The sequence below is a fragment of the Medicago sativa genome, chromosome 6 (genome assembly GCF_051527215.1).
Source record: "Medicago sativa cultivar Bolivia chromosome 6, Bolivia_mono, whole genome shotgun sequence".
Lineage (NCBI taxonomy): Eukaryota > Viridiplantae > Streptophyta > Magnoliopsida > Fabales > Fabaceae > Medicago > Medicago sativa.
This window is the reverse complement of record NC_140754.1, coordinates 16649392-16664492: the sequence shown is the minus strand read 5'-3', so window position 1 is coordinate 16664492 and position 15101 is coordinate 16649392. Positions and strand designations below refer to the sequence as shown.

Sequence of the window (15101 nt, the reverse complement as noted above, 5' to 3'; positions counted from 1 at the left end):
TAACTTAAAAATATTTTCTATTGTAAATATTTTCTATTGTTTTATTCAACAAGGTAGTATCTTTAATTTCTATTATCATATATTCAAGATGATGTTGTAGTAATTCATATGCATGGTATTTTAAATTAGGTTAGGGAAACATGGAGTCTAGCACAAGAAAGAAAAACCATGATACTGAAGAAGACATACTCCACAGCAAGCTATCTGAACCGCAGCTTATAAGTCAAATTTTATCTTTTCTGCCAACAAGAGATGCAGTTAGGACTTCTGTTTTGTCAAAGAAATGGTTAAATAACTGGACATTCGTCACCAAGCTACACTTTGATGATAGTCTCTACTCCCCTTCTTCTCGAATCTGCACTCACTGCAAAGCTGGCTGTTACTCTTCCTTCTATGTCTCTGATAAGGTCATTTTTCTATTCTTCCTCTTGTTATCTTTATTTCATTCTAAACTTTTTTATTTTTGAATATTATTCTTTACAACTTGTTAGTTTTTTTTTTTTTTTGTTTCCAAAATGTTAGATTTTGTGGAGTAAATTTGCATTTTAATCCCATGGAGGTGGAGCAATTTGGTCATTCAAAATAACAAAATTGCAGATTTGTCTCTTAAAAATAAAAAAAAATAAAGTCAATCAATTTAGTTTCTTCCACTAAAATATTTTCTTCGATAATTTCTTGAATATTTAATCGACATATTTACTTGAATAATGTCTTGCTGCATAAGACACACATAGAACCTTTACTATTATGTTGCCAAATTTGAATTTCTGAACTTGTTCAATTTAAGGGATTAAACTGTTATTTCGTAAAACTGTGTTACTAAAATTGACCGACTCTTGCAATGGTAGGGTCTAAAATGCCCATTTAATCGTTTTGTATTTGTTTTCATGAGACTTATTTGATAAGAAACTAACACACTTGTGGTTTAAGGTGTGCTACGATGATTTGGCTTTGTGCCAAAGGTGTTCTGTTTCACAACAAGCACTCTACAATGATGGAAACAGTTTGAGGCGAGTGAAGGTTGGTGACAATGGCATAGGGAATCGCTTTGTAAAATTTGTATACAAGGCACTTCTTTTTACGAATAATAATAGTTCAATTTCAAGAAAGTTGGAAAAGTTTTCTTTGGTAATCTATAACAAGCATGATGTTGCTGATCTCAATATATGGATCTCTTCCGTCTTGAATAGGGGAGTGAAAAACCTAAAGATCCATTCTTCTGTTTATGAACTACCATTTTATGCTAGCACATCCAATAATCTTTTAAATTCCACACTGCTAGAAGAATTGGAATTGGTGCTTAAGATGTTCACCACCATCAAAATGCGCACCAATTCTATTCATTTTGGACACCTGAAATGTCTCAAGTTGTCTGGTATCAATTTTGTCATTAAGCCATCCTCTAATTTTCTTATACTTAGCTTACCAGTTCTCATAAAGTTTGAGATCAGTAACTGCAATTGGTCAAGTGGAAAGGATGTTATTATAGAAGCTTCTCTACTTGAGAGTATTTCCATACAACAAGACTGTATTGAGCGACAAGGCAAATCCATCAAATTTAATGCTTTGTATCTCAAAGAATTCAATTACTATGGTTATGGTATATCACAACAAATTTATCTGTCAGATTGTGGTTTTCTCTCTTGTGCTTCTGTTGAAATTCATTTAAAACAATGTAAGAACATCACCCCGAAGGGAAGATGCTTTGTTTTTCAACTTTTCCAGCATTTCCATCAAGTGAAGTGCATCAAATTTGAAGGGTCGGAGGTAAGCATAATGTTTAAATTTTTCTAATGCTAAATATGTAATGTCAAATAATGAATACTTTATAACTTGTAATTTGAAGGGTTGTTTTTTTTTATGCAACAAGTGTTTAATTTTTTTTGGCTATATTCATAAGTTTGTTATCTATCAAGATCAAAATTGTATTTCTTCCGTCGCAATACAAATCAGTTTCACTATGTCATCTAGGTCATGACACAACCAGAAGATGTTCATCCTTTATCTTTTCTACCCGTACTTGGAAATTTGAGCCATTTGCAGCTTGGTTTAGTTACCATTGAAGTTATTTTAGTCTTACTTTCAAAGTCACCGGTGCTCAAAACACTAGTTCTCAAGGTTGGTATTGAACTCATTTCTGGTAGCTCTATATTCTTAAAAGTTGCAAATTTGTAGAGTCTAGTTTTTTTATTTATTGTTATATGCTTTCGCTAGCTTCTTTGCTCTTTATACAAGTAACTTTGTTTGATGATTAATGATCAGAAAATACCTATGTTTGCCAAAGAGCTTCTGAATTTTGCTGGTGTACCCGATTGTTTGAGATATACTCTGAAGATTGTGAACTTTGAAAAAGTTAATGGCGACGAGCAGGAGCTATTTCTAGCTGAATTTTTTTTGGAAAACGGCAAGATATTGGAGAGGATGGGTTTCATCCTCAGTGATCCAAAGCTGATGAAATCTAAGTCTATGAAAGAATTTAAGGAGAAGGTTTACTCATTTAAGAAAGGTCCCTCTTTTGGTTTTTTGGAATTTTCATATGATTAGGTTACAGAAGGAAGTGCTACAATGATTGGGTCAAAATTGTTTTTTATGTTTTACTATTACCACATATATGATGTGATTTTGTACCTTCAACTCTGCTTCAAGTATTTACATAGAAATGATGACTATGAATTTTTTGCTTATTAATTAATAGTATCTTGGAACATATGGCTTAATCTAATGCTAAGATATATTAATATTGACTATTAGTTCTAAGATATCTCCAATGCCAATCTAAACTAATGGATCATTAGTTCTTCAATATAACTTGCAAGATTTGGATAAGATGAAGCAATATTTTGCATCTCTATCTCATTACAGCCCACCAACTTTACCATGATGAAGCAATATTTGGATAAGATGAAATCATTTATACATTTAGCGTAGTAGAAAGAGACATTGTCCATATCTCATATGGAAATGATCATTAATGCCACAATACTTTTTTTAAAAAAAATATTAGTGCAAAATTATTCGGGTGAACATTGCAAAATTGATCTGCAAACACTAGTTAGTCACAATTCTTTAGTCAAAATTTCTTCAAAAAAAAAATTCTTTAGTCAAAATTGATTTGCATGGTTGTGTACGAACATGTGTTGATGGTCTCATTTTTTATTTTAATAAATCTAATATCCAACCAATTAGTTTGATAATGAAGATGTTCAGTGACCTTGTTAGTTTAATTCATTATGTTTTATTTCTAAATAAATTTTATTCGTTGTTAGTATCCAATGAAAATAAGCATTGTCAATGAATTCACCTTTCTCTTTTTCTGTTCTCCTTTACTTAAATACGATAATTTGAACAGAAATTTTGTTGCAGTCATATGCTGTTGATTTGCATACATTTTTTGATGTTCTTGGATATTGGCACTGTCTTTACAATCTGGGATCGGCGTCATATGCTGTTGATTTGCAGAAATTTTTCCATGGCTTTGTCTTTTGTGGCAAAAAAATGTGCATGTTTGATATCACATTATATTTGTAGTCACAGTTAGGCACCTTCATAATGAACATGCACTACGAGATAGAGAGTATCACATAAACATGTTAGACAATAGTTTTCATTACTAATTTTCCCTCATATTAAGTTATGCTGTAATGTCAACTACCTTTCAGTAATAGTTAGAAATATGTGTTTGCAACAAGCAAAATGTTTTTAGTGTATTTTTGAAATATATGAAAAGTGTAAAATATAAAAATTATGAGATAGGAGATATACACGTACTGTATGAGCATTTTGATGTTTAAATAAGACGGCTGCAACCATTTAGTTTGATAGTTTGGACAACATATATATATATATAGGCATGGTCTTTAGTATTTTTAAATTCTAGGGTGGACTACCATTCTAGCTCAATGATGATTCTGTTTGGATGCTTTTAATTTTAGTTTTCTCTATTGTATTAAAAAGTGAGAATTGTTCCAAGTCGTATTTGTTGACAATTAATCGTGTTTGATATATAGGACACTTGATACAAAATTTGGAAAGAAACCTCAAACTAGGCAACATAAACAAGTTAGTTAAGGACACATAAACAATCCCACTGGCTGTCAAATTTGGGGGATTTTAAATTGAATAACTAAGTTTGGACAAGTTAGTTACTAATCTGAATTTAATAACAGCAATAGCAAACTGGTGTGATCTACATTACTAGTGTTATTGGTTAAGCATACGAGAAATGATTTGCTCGTAATTAATTGTTATTAAGCATATGCAAATCAAATATCAGTTGAAGCGTCAGACCATGTATTACTATTTCATTTAACATTCAAATATTAAAATACAAAGTAACATATAATTCCAATAACTAGCCTTCCGAGGATACTGTCAAATGAAATAGCATCTCAGAAACTTTCATACATCAAGAGGACTAAACAAAAACTTTGTACTTGCTAAGATGGGAGATTGGCGGGATAACAAATAGGACTGAAAACTGTCATGGACCAGGCGGCTGAACTCAGCAGAAGCTAGTCTGGCTGCTGTTCTGTCTACTCTGGTGAAGCAGATGCGTTGGTATGGATTCCCGATCCTGCTTCAGGTTTCTCGGTTGAAACATGTTATAGAGAGATTCTTCAGTTCTGTCAATCTGCTGGTGTGGACAGCTTGATTTTAAACGATGTCAATCAATTAAGATCATCTTGGCACTACGATTTCTAGGATTGACTTGTTTACGATTTAGTTGTTTCTTTGTCACAACTGTTTTTGTTCATGGGATAGTGATATATTTCTTTCATATGTTCGACAATATTATTGTGATGTTGATGATCTTGCTTTTTTTTTTTTTTTTTTTTAAGTGTCTTAACATTTTTCCTTCTGCTGGCTATGGCTTTTTATCAAATTAATGTTGACTATGAATCTTTGGTTCTAAGAATTGGTACTTTAAAAATTGACCTAATAAGCTATATGTCATAGAAACAAGATAGAATAAATACATGCACAAGTGCGCGCTCACACACTCATATGACTTCAGATTTAATTGAAGGATAACAGAAAAATTACCGTCAAAACTATCGTATTTAATTGAAGGATAACAGAAAAAGAGAGAGGTGAAAAAGGATAGCTTTAGAAAGAGCTGAAAAAAAAAAGCACAAGAATGTTCAGGCAACAAAAGAATATATACAATTCTTCAAGGCTATCTGCTCGACTAGGTCTGGAAGAAGAATTATAGAACAACTGTTATCATCCAAAAATGTTGAGTCATGGCAGTAGCATTGAATTGACAGTTAACAGTGCCAAAATATTCAAAACACAAGTACAGTCAAACAATTCTGACAATAATAAGGACATAATTCTCACTTTCAATGTAATAGAGCAAAATAAAATTAAAAGCATCGAAATATAATCATTAGAGTCGCAATGGTAATCTACCATATATGTTGTCTGAACTAACAAACTAAATAGTTGCAACATATTTAGAATATAAACTAATGAAAAAACCGACAATTCTAGTAACTATACTCATTCAAATGAAAGTTTACATCCTGAAGATATCCTTGGGCACCAGGACAATACGTCTCGAATCCAACTTTTTTTCCAAGTTCTTCTAGTAGTAATGCTGATTTTCATGTCCTGCAAGAGACTCGCATTCTGCAAAATATATTTTGTAAATCGAAGATCATTTTCCGAGCCTTGTAAGTTTAAAATCGTACATGATCTAAAGATATCCTTGTGCTTGTTGGGTGGGCCTATTAGTATAAATAGCAACCAAGTTATACCATTGGAGAATTGATTCATTCCATTAGCTATGAAGAAAAAAAGGGAACGGCGAGAATTGAAGGAAAAGAGGGTTCATTCCACTTCTTCCGCTGCTTCGGTTCAGGTTAATTGTTGCTTCTTTGTGTATCTGTTTGAGAAAATTATTATAGTTCTTGCATGAAATAGTCATAGTATTTATTTGTAGTCATAGTAACAAAAAATATTTTATCACAGCAGGCACATCGTGCAAACAATCTGGTCGATAGAATCAGCGATTTACCAGATGAGTTATTGCTTTATATTCTCTTTTACTCCCAAATAAACGGGCTTTTGCAATGGCCATTCTTTCCAAGCGGTAGACCCCACTTTGCTATTCACTCCTCAAAACGATTCGCATCAAGTGTGATCAGTTTGAATACCCTCCGAAAGAGAGGAAGTTTATTGTGACAAAATGGCTAAAAGCCGCAATACATCGTCATATAGAAAAAATCCATATCACTATGCCCTCTCACACCTTGAAGCCCCGTCTTTTTGTCTCTCAAACCCTTGTTGTTCTAAAACTTAAAAGCGTAAATGTTGAAAAGGATACTTCGTGTGTTCGTCTTCCATCACTCAAAACCTTAAATCTGAAATCATTTACTTTTGAAAATCGGAATGATTACGTCAATTTCCTTTATGCTTGTCCTATCCCAGAAGATTTGCATGCGGACCTTATCTTTTTTATGACATTGCCTAAGTTGGATAACGGATGGTTTAATTGTATAAATAATGTCAAGTTTATATGCTTATAGACGTGGAATGCACAAAAGAGGTCTCTTTGAAAGCCATTCCATTTTTTCCAAACTTAATTTCTGTTGAACTAATAGAGTTTCCTCCTTGTTCACATATTTGTTGGGATGGTGTAGCTGAACTGCTCCGCAATTGTCCCAAGCTTCAAAGCCTTTTCATTAAAAAGGTATTTTTATTTGCTTGTTTTTTTGTCCTTCATATATTTCGATCCATGTTGAAGTTTTATGAGTCAACAATGAGTAATTAATTAGAGTCTTTTAATTAATATTTAAGTTTATTTTATTCAGATTTAATATGTTTTTATTTCCTTCTAGAACTATTTTACTTCAATTGCAAGTTATTTTATTTTAGGAACAAATATTTGAAAGATGGAGTCTTGGAGAAAAAGAAAGGAGAATTGGAGTTAGAAAGGAGATGTGATTGACCAAAAGGAGACCGAAAGGAGATGTGATTGACAAAAGAGAAACTTGTCTTTAGAAATTAGGTCTAACATAAAATTATAAGTCTAAAGGTTTGGTTTGTGAAGGATTTGTCACAATGACGGACCAATGATCCCAAGGCTCTTAATTAGAGTCTTTTAATTAATATTTAAGTTTATTTTATTCATGTTGAAGTTTTATGAGTCAACAATGAGTAATTAATTAGAGTCTTTTAATTAATATTTAAGTTTATTTTATTCAGATTTAATATGTTTTTATTTCCTTCTAGAACTATTTTACTTCAATTGCAAGTTATTTTATTTTAGGAACAAATATTTGAAAGATGGAGTCTTGGAGAAAAAGAAAGGAGAATTGGAGTTAGAAAGGAGATGTGATTGACCAAAAGGAGACCGAAAGGAGATGTGATTGACCAAAGAGAAACTTGTCTTTAGAAATTAGGTCTAACATAAAATTATAAGTCTAAAGGTTTGGTTTGTGAAGGATTTGTCACCATGACGGACCAATGATCCCAAGGCTCTTTTAATTTTTATTCTTTTCTTTTAATTTAAAATCTAAACTTTAACCTCAAACTCTCATCGAATCATTATTTAAAGTTTATTGAATTCATAACTCCCTGTCGGAACGATATCTTTTTATTACTACATCGGTAAACCGTGCACTTGCTGTTTTATCCCATCAAGTGTTTGGCACCGCTGCTGGGGAGTTATTGCAATTTGATTAATTTTTTTTAAAGATTAGACTAAAAAAAAATTCTTTTTTTTTTCATTCTTTCTTTTTCTATTTCTTTCTTTTGCCTTTAACTTCTTCGGAAGCATGAAATAATAACGATATGGCTGAGGAACGCACTCTTAAAGACTATGCAATCCTATCTTCAGTTGAGTCATACGATATTATTGTGTACCCAACAATTGAGGACAATTTTGAAATAAAACCTACACTTATTTACTTAGTGCAGCAAAATCAATTTTTCGGATCACCCACTGAGGATCCGAATTTTCATGTTTCAACTTTTTTAAGACTCAGTGGAACCATGAAGGCAAACCAAGATGTTGTAAAGCTGCACCTCTTTCCTTTTTTCTTAAAGAATAGAGCTAGTTCTTGGTTTCATTCGTTGGAAGTTGGTTCTATCACTTCATGGCATCAAATGAGGCAAGCTTTTCTTGCCCGATTCTTTCCTCATTCTAAAACTGTTCAATTAAGGAATCAAATAGCACAATTCACTCAAAAAGATGGGGAATCTCATTACGATGCGTGGGAGTGTTTCAAAGAAATGCTTAGACTTTGTCCCCATCATGGTTTAGAGAAGGTCTTATTATTCACACTTTTTATATTGGTCTTTTGTGTACCACAGCATCCCTTATCCCTATTCTCGCTCTAACCAACTTAGGAAATGTCAAGGACTTAAGCCCTTCTTCAGATGCATAGTTTTCATCAAATCTCATAAAATGGATTGGTTCAACATGTAAATCTTCTAGGATAGGATAAGCATAAAGAAAATTTACGTATGCATTCCAATTTTCAAAAGAAACAGATGTCAGATTTAGGGTTTTAAGTGATGGAAGATGAACACACGAAGTATCCTTTCCAACATGTAAACTTTCAAGTTTTAGAACAACAAGGGTTTGAGACAAAAAAATATCGGGCATCAAGGTATGGGAAGGCAAACTGAGATGAATTTCCTCTATATAACGCTGTTTTGCTGCTTCTAGCCACTTAGTCACATTAAATTTACTATTTCTCTGGTGGTATCTAAGGAGACACTTGAAGCAGAAAATTTTCATGGGTCGGTTGGTCGAAAGAGGAGAGAGCATGACATTATTGACAAAACGACGGAAGCGCTTGAAGGTTCTACATTTTTTTATGGTTTTATAGCTGAGGTCGATAATCGGGAGTGAATAGCAGAGCGAGGTCCTTCGCTTGGAGAGAATGGCTGTAGTATAAGCTAGTTTGGTTGGGAGAAAAGAGAGAATGTAAATCAATAACTCATCTGGTAAATCGCTTATTCTATAGACCGAACTGTTTCCACAATTGTAGAGTGCGTGCCGTAGAAAAAATAAAAAATATTAGTTGGCTATGAATAAAAACTATGATTATTTCATACAAAGCATATATGATTCTCAAACACATATACAACTCAGTAGCATTTAACCTGAACCGTAGAGAAGATGAAGATGAAGTTAATAAATATTGGTTAGATGAATTTTTATTTTAATAAATATTGGTTAGATGAGTTTTAGACTTTTAGTAGATACTAAAGTATTTTTTTTTTTGTGGTGGCCAGGGTTTCAAGCTCGGATCTTGCATAATTATGCTTCGTCCCTACCAACAGAGCTAAGCTCACGAGTATGGATATTAAAGTATTTACAAATACTTGTAAATATTTGTAAAATGATTTTTTTTTCACTACAAAAAAAAAATCGAGTATTTATAATAAAATATTGGGTTAATTAAGTTTTTAGTCCTTATAAATATTCACAATTTTGTTTTTAGTCCCTACAAAATAAAATCACACTTTTTAGTCCCTGTGACATTTTTCTTAAGCATTTTAGGGACTAAAAATGCTGATGGAAAAATTTTATAGAGACTAAAAACGCTGATGGAAAATTTTATAGGGACTAAAAATGTTGGTGGAAAATTTTATAGGGACTAAAAAGTGTCATTTTATTTTGTAGGGACTAAAAACAAAATTCTGAATATTTATAAGGATCATTTACTTAATTAACCCTAAAATATTCATTATTACGAGTATTTATAATAAAATATTCATTATTATAAAATAGGTGGATTCTAGAGTAAGAGCTCAATTAAGTCCCTCATCAGTGAACCATGAAAAAAATACCATTAGATCTAATTAATGGTCTAGATTTATTAAAATAAAAATTAAGACCATCAACACATGTTCATACACAACCATGCAAATCAATTTTTACTAAAGAATTTTTTTTTTCAAGAAATTTTGGCTAAAGAATTGTGACTAACTAGTGTTTGCAGATCAATTTTGCAATGTTCACCCGAATAATTTTAAAGTTGAAAGGCCGTTTTTTACCCGAAGTTTCAACCTTCATTTTAAAGTTGAAAGGTTGCAATTTCCTTCATTTCAACCGAAATTTCATATATTAGGATTTCTCTTTTGAAAAAGTAGTAATCAACACTGATTTTAATTTTGCATTTTGTAACGGCGTGAAAATGTTTGGTGAAAGAAATTGTGGTCATTGTCACTTTCCCATCTCTACTTTTTCATTTTTGAATAGATTTACAGATTTCAAGATTCTAGGAAAAAGGATGAAGAAATTTAATTGGGACAAGATTGTATAAGAAAATGTCTAGATATTCTCAATTTTATATTCAATAAAGCTTGACCATTGATTCAATCAAACGGTATTTTTCTCATGGTCCACCTCTGAAGGACTTAATTGATCCCTCACCCCAGAATTCACCAACTATAAAATAATTGAACTTTTTATTTTTTTCAAGTAAACTAGTGGCTGGAGCTCACACATATTAAATATGAAGAAGTGAGGTGTTCGGGTTCGAACAACGACCTCTATATATATTATGCATTGTCATTATCAACTGAGCTACGGAGACGTAATTGAAATTTTTATTATAAATATTGTGGCACTAATATTTCAAAAAAAAAGTATTGTGGCATTAATGATCATTTTACGGCTATTCCATATGAGATATGGACAATGTCTCTTTCTTCTTTTTGGGTATTGTGGCACTAATATTTCAAAAAAAAAGTATTTTGGCATTAATGATCATTTTACGGCTATTCCATATGAGATATGGACAATGTCTCTTTCTTCTTTTTGGGTACAAGGACAATGGCTCTTTTTTTTTTGGTCAGGTAGCCTAGTGGCTAGAATTCATCTTATAAGGTGAATAAGTGAGGTGTCTGGGGTTCGAACCTCGGCCCCTACATATAATAATGCATTGTCCTACCAACTGAGTTATGTTCACGGGACAAGTCTCTTTCTACTACGCTAAATGTATAAATGATTTCATCTTATCCAAATATTGCTTCATCATGGTAAAGTTGGTGGGCTGTAATGAGATAGAGATGCAAAATATTGCTTCACCTTATCCAAATCTTGCAAGTTAGTGGGAAATATTTTACCCTGTACCCCAACAATTATATCATTACCCCTACAAATTATAAAATAAAATAAAATTACTAATTTTAACCTTTTTATTTTCAAATCACATCCATTCACCCCATCAAGTCACTTCTCGGATCTTTTGCCGAGAACTTGAAACATAACATCAGGACAATGAACGGTGGTTTTATTCTTACGACAGGAGAAGGGAGTGTGAAATGGATTCATCGTTCATGGCTTAATTTCTATCAAATTAACATTGATTGGGCATACAAAGTGTGGAATAACACCTCAACAATATTTATCCAATTAATTAGGCTTAATTAGTGATTTGGTCCCTTAAGTTATTTGTTGGTTACATTTTGGTCCCATAAGTTACTAACGTTACGATTTGGTCCCTTAAGTTATTTGTTGGTTACATTTTGGTCCCATAAGTTATTAACGTTACAATTTGGTCCCTTAACTTACTTTTTGGTTTCGTTTTGGTTCCTTAACTTATTTTTTGGTTTCGTTTTGATCTCTTAACTCTAATAACATAAAGGACCAGAGTGGTTGACGGAGGAAGAGTTAAGGTACCAAAACGAAACCAAAAAATAAGTTAAGGGACCAAATTGTAACGTTAATAACTTATGGGACTAAAATGTAACCAACAAATAACTTAAGGGACCAAATTGTAACGTTAATAACTTATGGGACCAAAATGTAACCAACAAATAACTTAAGGGACCAAATCATTATTTAAGCCAATTAATTAATAAGGGATCAAGTGAAGAAGGGGACTTCCAAATACATCCAAACTAAAGGATCCAATCATCTGAACTTAATTAATCCACCATGCTAATATTAATTGTGAATAGTGATTTCATTTTCTTTTCGGTGTCTTTATTCATACATGTTATGAATCCATCTTGATTTTTATTCCAGGTTATAGGAGTTCTGCAGAAATTGAGTTTGCAATTAGTTTTAAGTTTCTTTAGATATGATGTATGCTACTGGTTTTATTGGGGCTTTGTACCTGTTTGAATTAACATATCTGTCGTTCATTGTTTTCGATCTACAACCCACTTCCACAATTGATGTTTAGTTGAAGAAAAAAGTCATGATAAAGATTCTTCGAGATAGGGGAGACAACGATCATTTGATGAGAAGGTCGATTGCAATTCACATATCTGGTGTTGATGGTTGTTCTTGAGCGATGGTGGTGATTGATAAGTGAAGGTTTTAGTTTATACACAGGGGGTAAAATGGGTAGTTCATACAAAATGTAGGGATGAGGGTATAACCGTTAGGATATAAGGTAAAGTTTCCTTAGTGAGATGTTGGGGTTCAATTATCCAATGATTTCAACATTCTTAATGGACCCCTATTTTTTTTGGCCCAAATTTTAGATTTATTTTGAATTCTGCTCTTCCCCCCAGCACATTTTGCTCGCTCTCTGCAGCCATGCAAAAAATGTCCTTGCGGCAGTTAACTAACGCATGTGTTAAACACTGCGCTACTTAACTAACACTGCGTGAGTTAACTAGCGCAGCGTTAGTTAACTCACGCTACGTGTTGTCTTAAACAAGGCAGAACACCTCATTTCCTCATTTCTCATCTAAAAGATCAAAAAATCTCAAAAACATCTCTTAAATCACCCAAAACCAAAATTCCTTCAAGTTCGAATCAAACAACACTCCAATAACAAGTAAGTTTTCATAATCAAACACCATTAACCTTTTATAAAAACATCTCTTAAATCAACCAAAACCAAAATTCCTTCAAGTTCAAATCTAACACACTCCCATAACAAGTAAGTTTTCATAATGAAACACCATTAACCTTTTATGTTTATATGTTAGATTTTTTCTCTTAAATTAGAAATTTTTTAGGTTTAGGGTTTGTTTAAATTTTTGTTTTTTTGGCAAGAATCATACAATGTTTACATGAAAATGACTTGTGTTGCATAAATGTTTAGATGTTTGCATGTTTATGTTGTAGTTTTGAGATTTTTTTAGATATTGTTTTTTAGATTTAGGGTTTGTTTAAATTTTTATTTTGCTTGCAAGAAAGGATACAATGTTACATGTAAATGACTTATGTTGCTTAATTATGGTTAGATGTTTGCATGTTAATGTTGTAGTTATGAGTTTTAGGGTTTAAGAATAATTTGCACTCCAAGTGTTTGCATGTAAATGACTTATTCTAATTCACGCTGAATTTATTGTAATTCATTTATTTACTTTATTTGAATTTATTAATTCAATACGCAATCGTAAAATAAATGCAACATTTAACAAAAATAAAGAAACAAAAATAATAGATATAAAATATCATTTAATTAATATAATTCTTATTACATTTACAATGGGGTAAAACTAAATCTGCGAAAAAATAAAAACCACTGGAAAACCGATCTCCCTGGCGTAAAACTAAAAGAAATCCACAAGAAAACCAGCTTTCCTGTGTTAAAACTAAAAGAAAACCACCAGAAAACCGACCTTCCTGGAGTAAAACTAAATCTGCACATTTAGCTTTACCCAATCTGGTTCTTTTCCTAAGAAAGTTGCTCACTACTTATCTTTTCCCCCAACATTCCCACTACTTATCATTCTTTCTCTTTTTACACCAAAATAAAGAAGGAAAAAAAGAAGGAAAGGAAAGAAGATTCATAGGGGGAGAGAGTGAGTAGGAGAGTGAGAATGTGAGATGGTGTGAGGAAATAGGGAAGTTTAGAGGTGTATTTATAGGAGGAGATTGTAACATAGGTTATATATACCATAAATAGAGTCAAAAACGTGAAAAAACTTACCAAAAACGTGCAAAACCAATTAAAATGCATTGAACAAAGTCAAAAAAAGTGTGTTCTTGATCTCTAACCACGGGCCAACTTGCGTGAGTTAACTCGCGCACAAGCCAGTGGTGCGTGACTTAACTCAGCAAAGTTCAAGAAACAAGATAGAATAAATACATGCACAAGCGCCCACGCGCGCACACACCCATGACTTCAGATATGAATGCAGCGAATGAGTGCATATCAACAACATATGAATGCAGCAAAATTAAGATATACAAGGATACAACAACATTGTAGCTTTTTTCACTGGATACTAAAAAATAATATATTTTATTCAAAAATAAAACAGGGATATCAAAAGTACTAAATAAAACCAATTTGTGCAGCGCCAGTGCTCGTTTTCTTCTTTTAGTTCTTACCATTCAAAATTCTCCACAAACAATTCAAGAGCCAAATGAAAAGCACAAAATTTTGAGAAAATCAATTAGTTAAATTATAAGCAATTAACCAATTGAGAAAAGGGAGTGATTAGCGGAGTGGGGTCCACCGAAAGAAGGGAGATTGTAGTGAAAACTTTGTTGGAATTTTATTTATTAATTTATTTTAAAGTTAATAATTATTATTATTATTATTATTATTATGGGTCATGTTAACTTGTGCCCTTAGGGCACATGTTAAGCAACCCAAAAATGGAAACATTTTCTTAAATTTTGTGCATTCAATTATTGAAAAATAAAAAAAATAAAGTCAAATGCATTAATTACAATAGAATATTTCTATTTTGAATCATTAACTTGTGCCTTGAGGACACAAGTTAACATTTCCCTGTTATTATTAATTATTATCAATTGATTCTTTCTCTTGAGTCTTGACCAAGTCATATACACGTTTTTTCCAATTCTTTTTTTGATGGGACTAACGGTTTCATGCTTGACTAAATAGCCTTAACTCCCCATTATTTTCATTACTTTCGGTTTCAATTTGCAATTAAGAAGGAGTTTCTTTTATGTGTATATAAGATATGGGTTTGAGAACAAAAAGAAACAGAGTGTATAGAACATGCAGATTAGCTTCTACTTTTCATTTTTTTGTTCTCTAATAATAAATATAAATTAAGTTCCCTCGAGCATTCGAAAGTGGTTCCTGAGACCTTGCTAATTCACGTGCGGTGCTAGCAAGATGTGACTGTTGTATCCTGGAGAGTACTAGCTATGAGACCTATCACATCGGGTAACCTATCCGGGGTGGCGAAATACT

The 15101-nt window shown here is 32.3% G+C and overlaps 1 protein-coding gene and 1 non-coding gene across 2 annotated transcripts; one reads left to right on the top strand and one right to left on the bottom strand.

Moving 5' to 3' along the window:
• The first annotated feature begins 140 nt into the window (after positions 1-140).
• On the top strand, positions 141-2707 carry LOC146913261 (F-box/FBD/LRR-repeat protein At1g78750-like). The gene is made up of 4 exons (XM_085720900.1): positions 141-407; positions 931-1767; positions 1972-2118; positions 2263-2707. Exons 1-4 carry the CDS (start codon positions 141-143, stop codon positions 2542-2544), a joined length of 1533 nt encoding a protein of 510 aa, XP_085577026.1. The 3' UTR covers positions 2545-2707.
• A 5453-nt stretch (positions 2708-8160) lies between these two features.
• On the bottom strand, positions 8161-8267 carry LOC146913260 (small nucleolar RNA R71). Its single transcript, XR_015017157.1, has one exon. It is a non-coding gene; the product is annotated as a small nucleolar RNA R71 (small nucleolar RNA).
• Positions 8268-15101: the final 6834 nt, after the last annotated feature.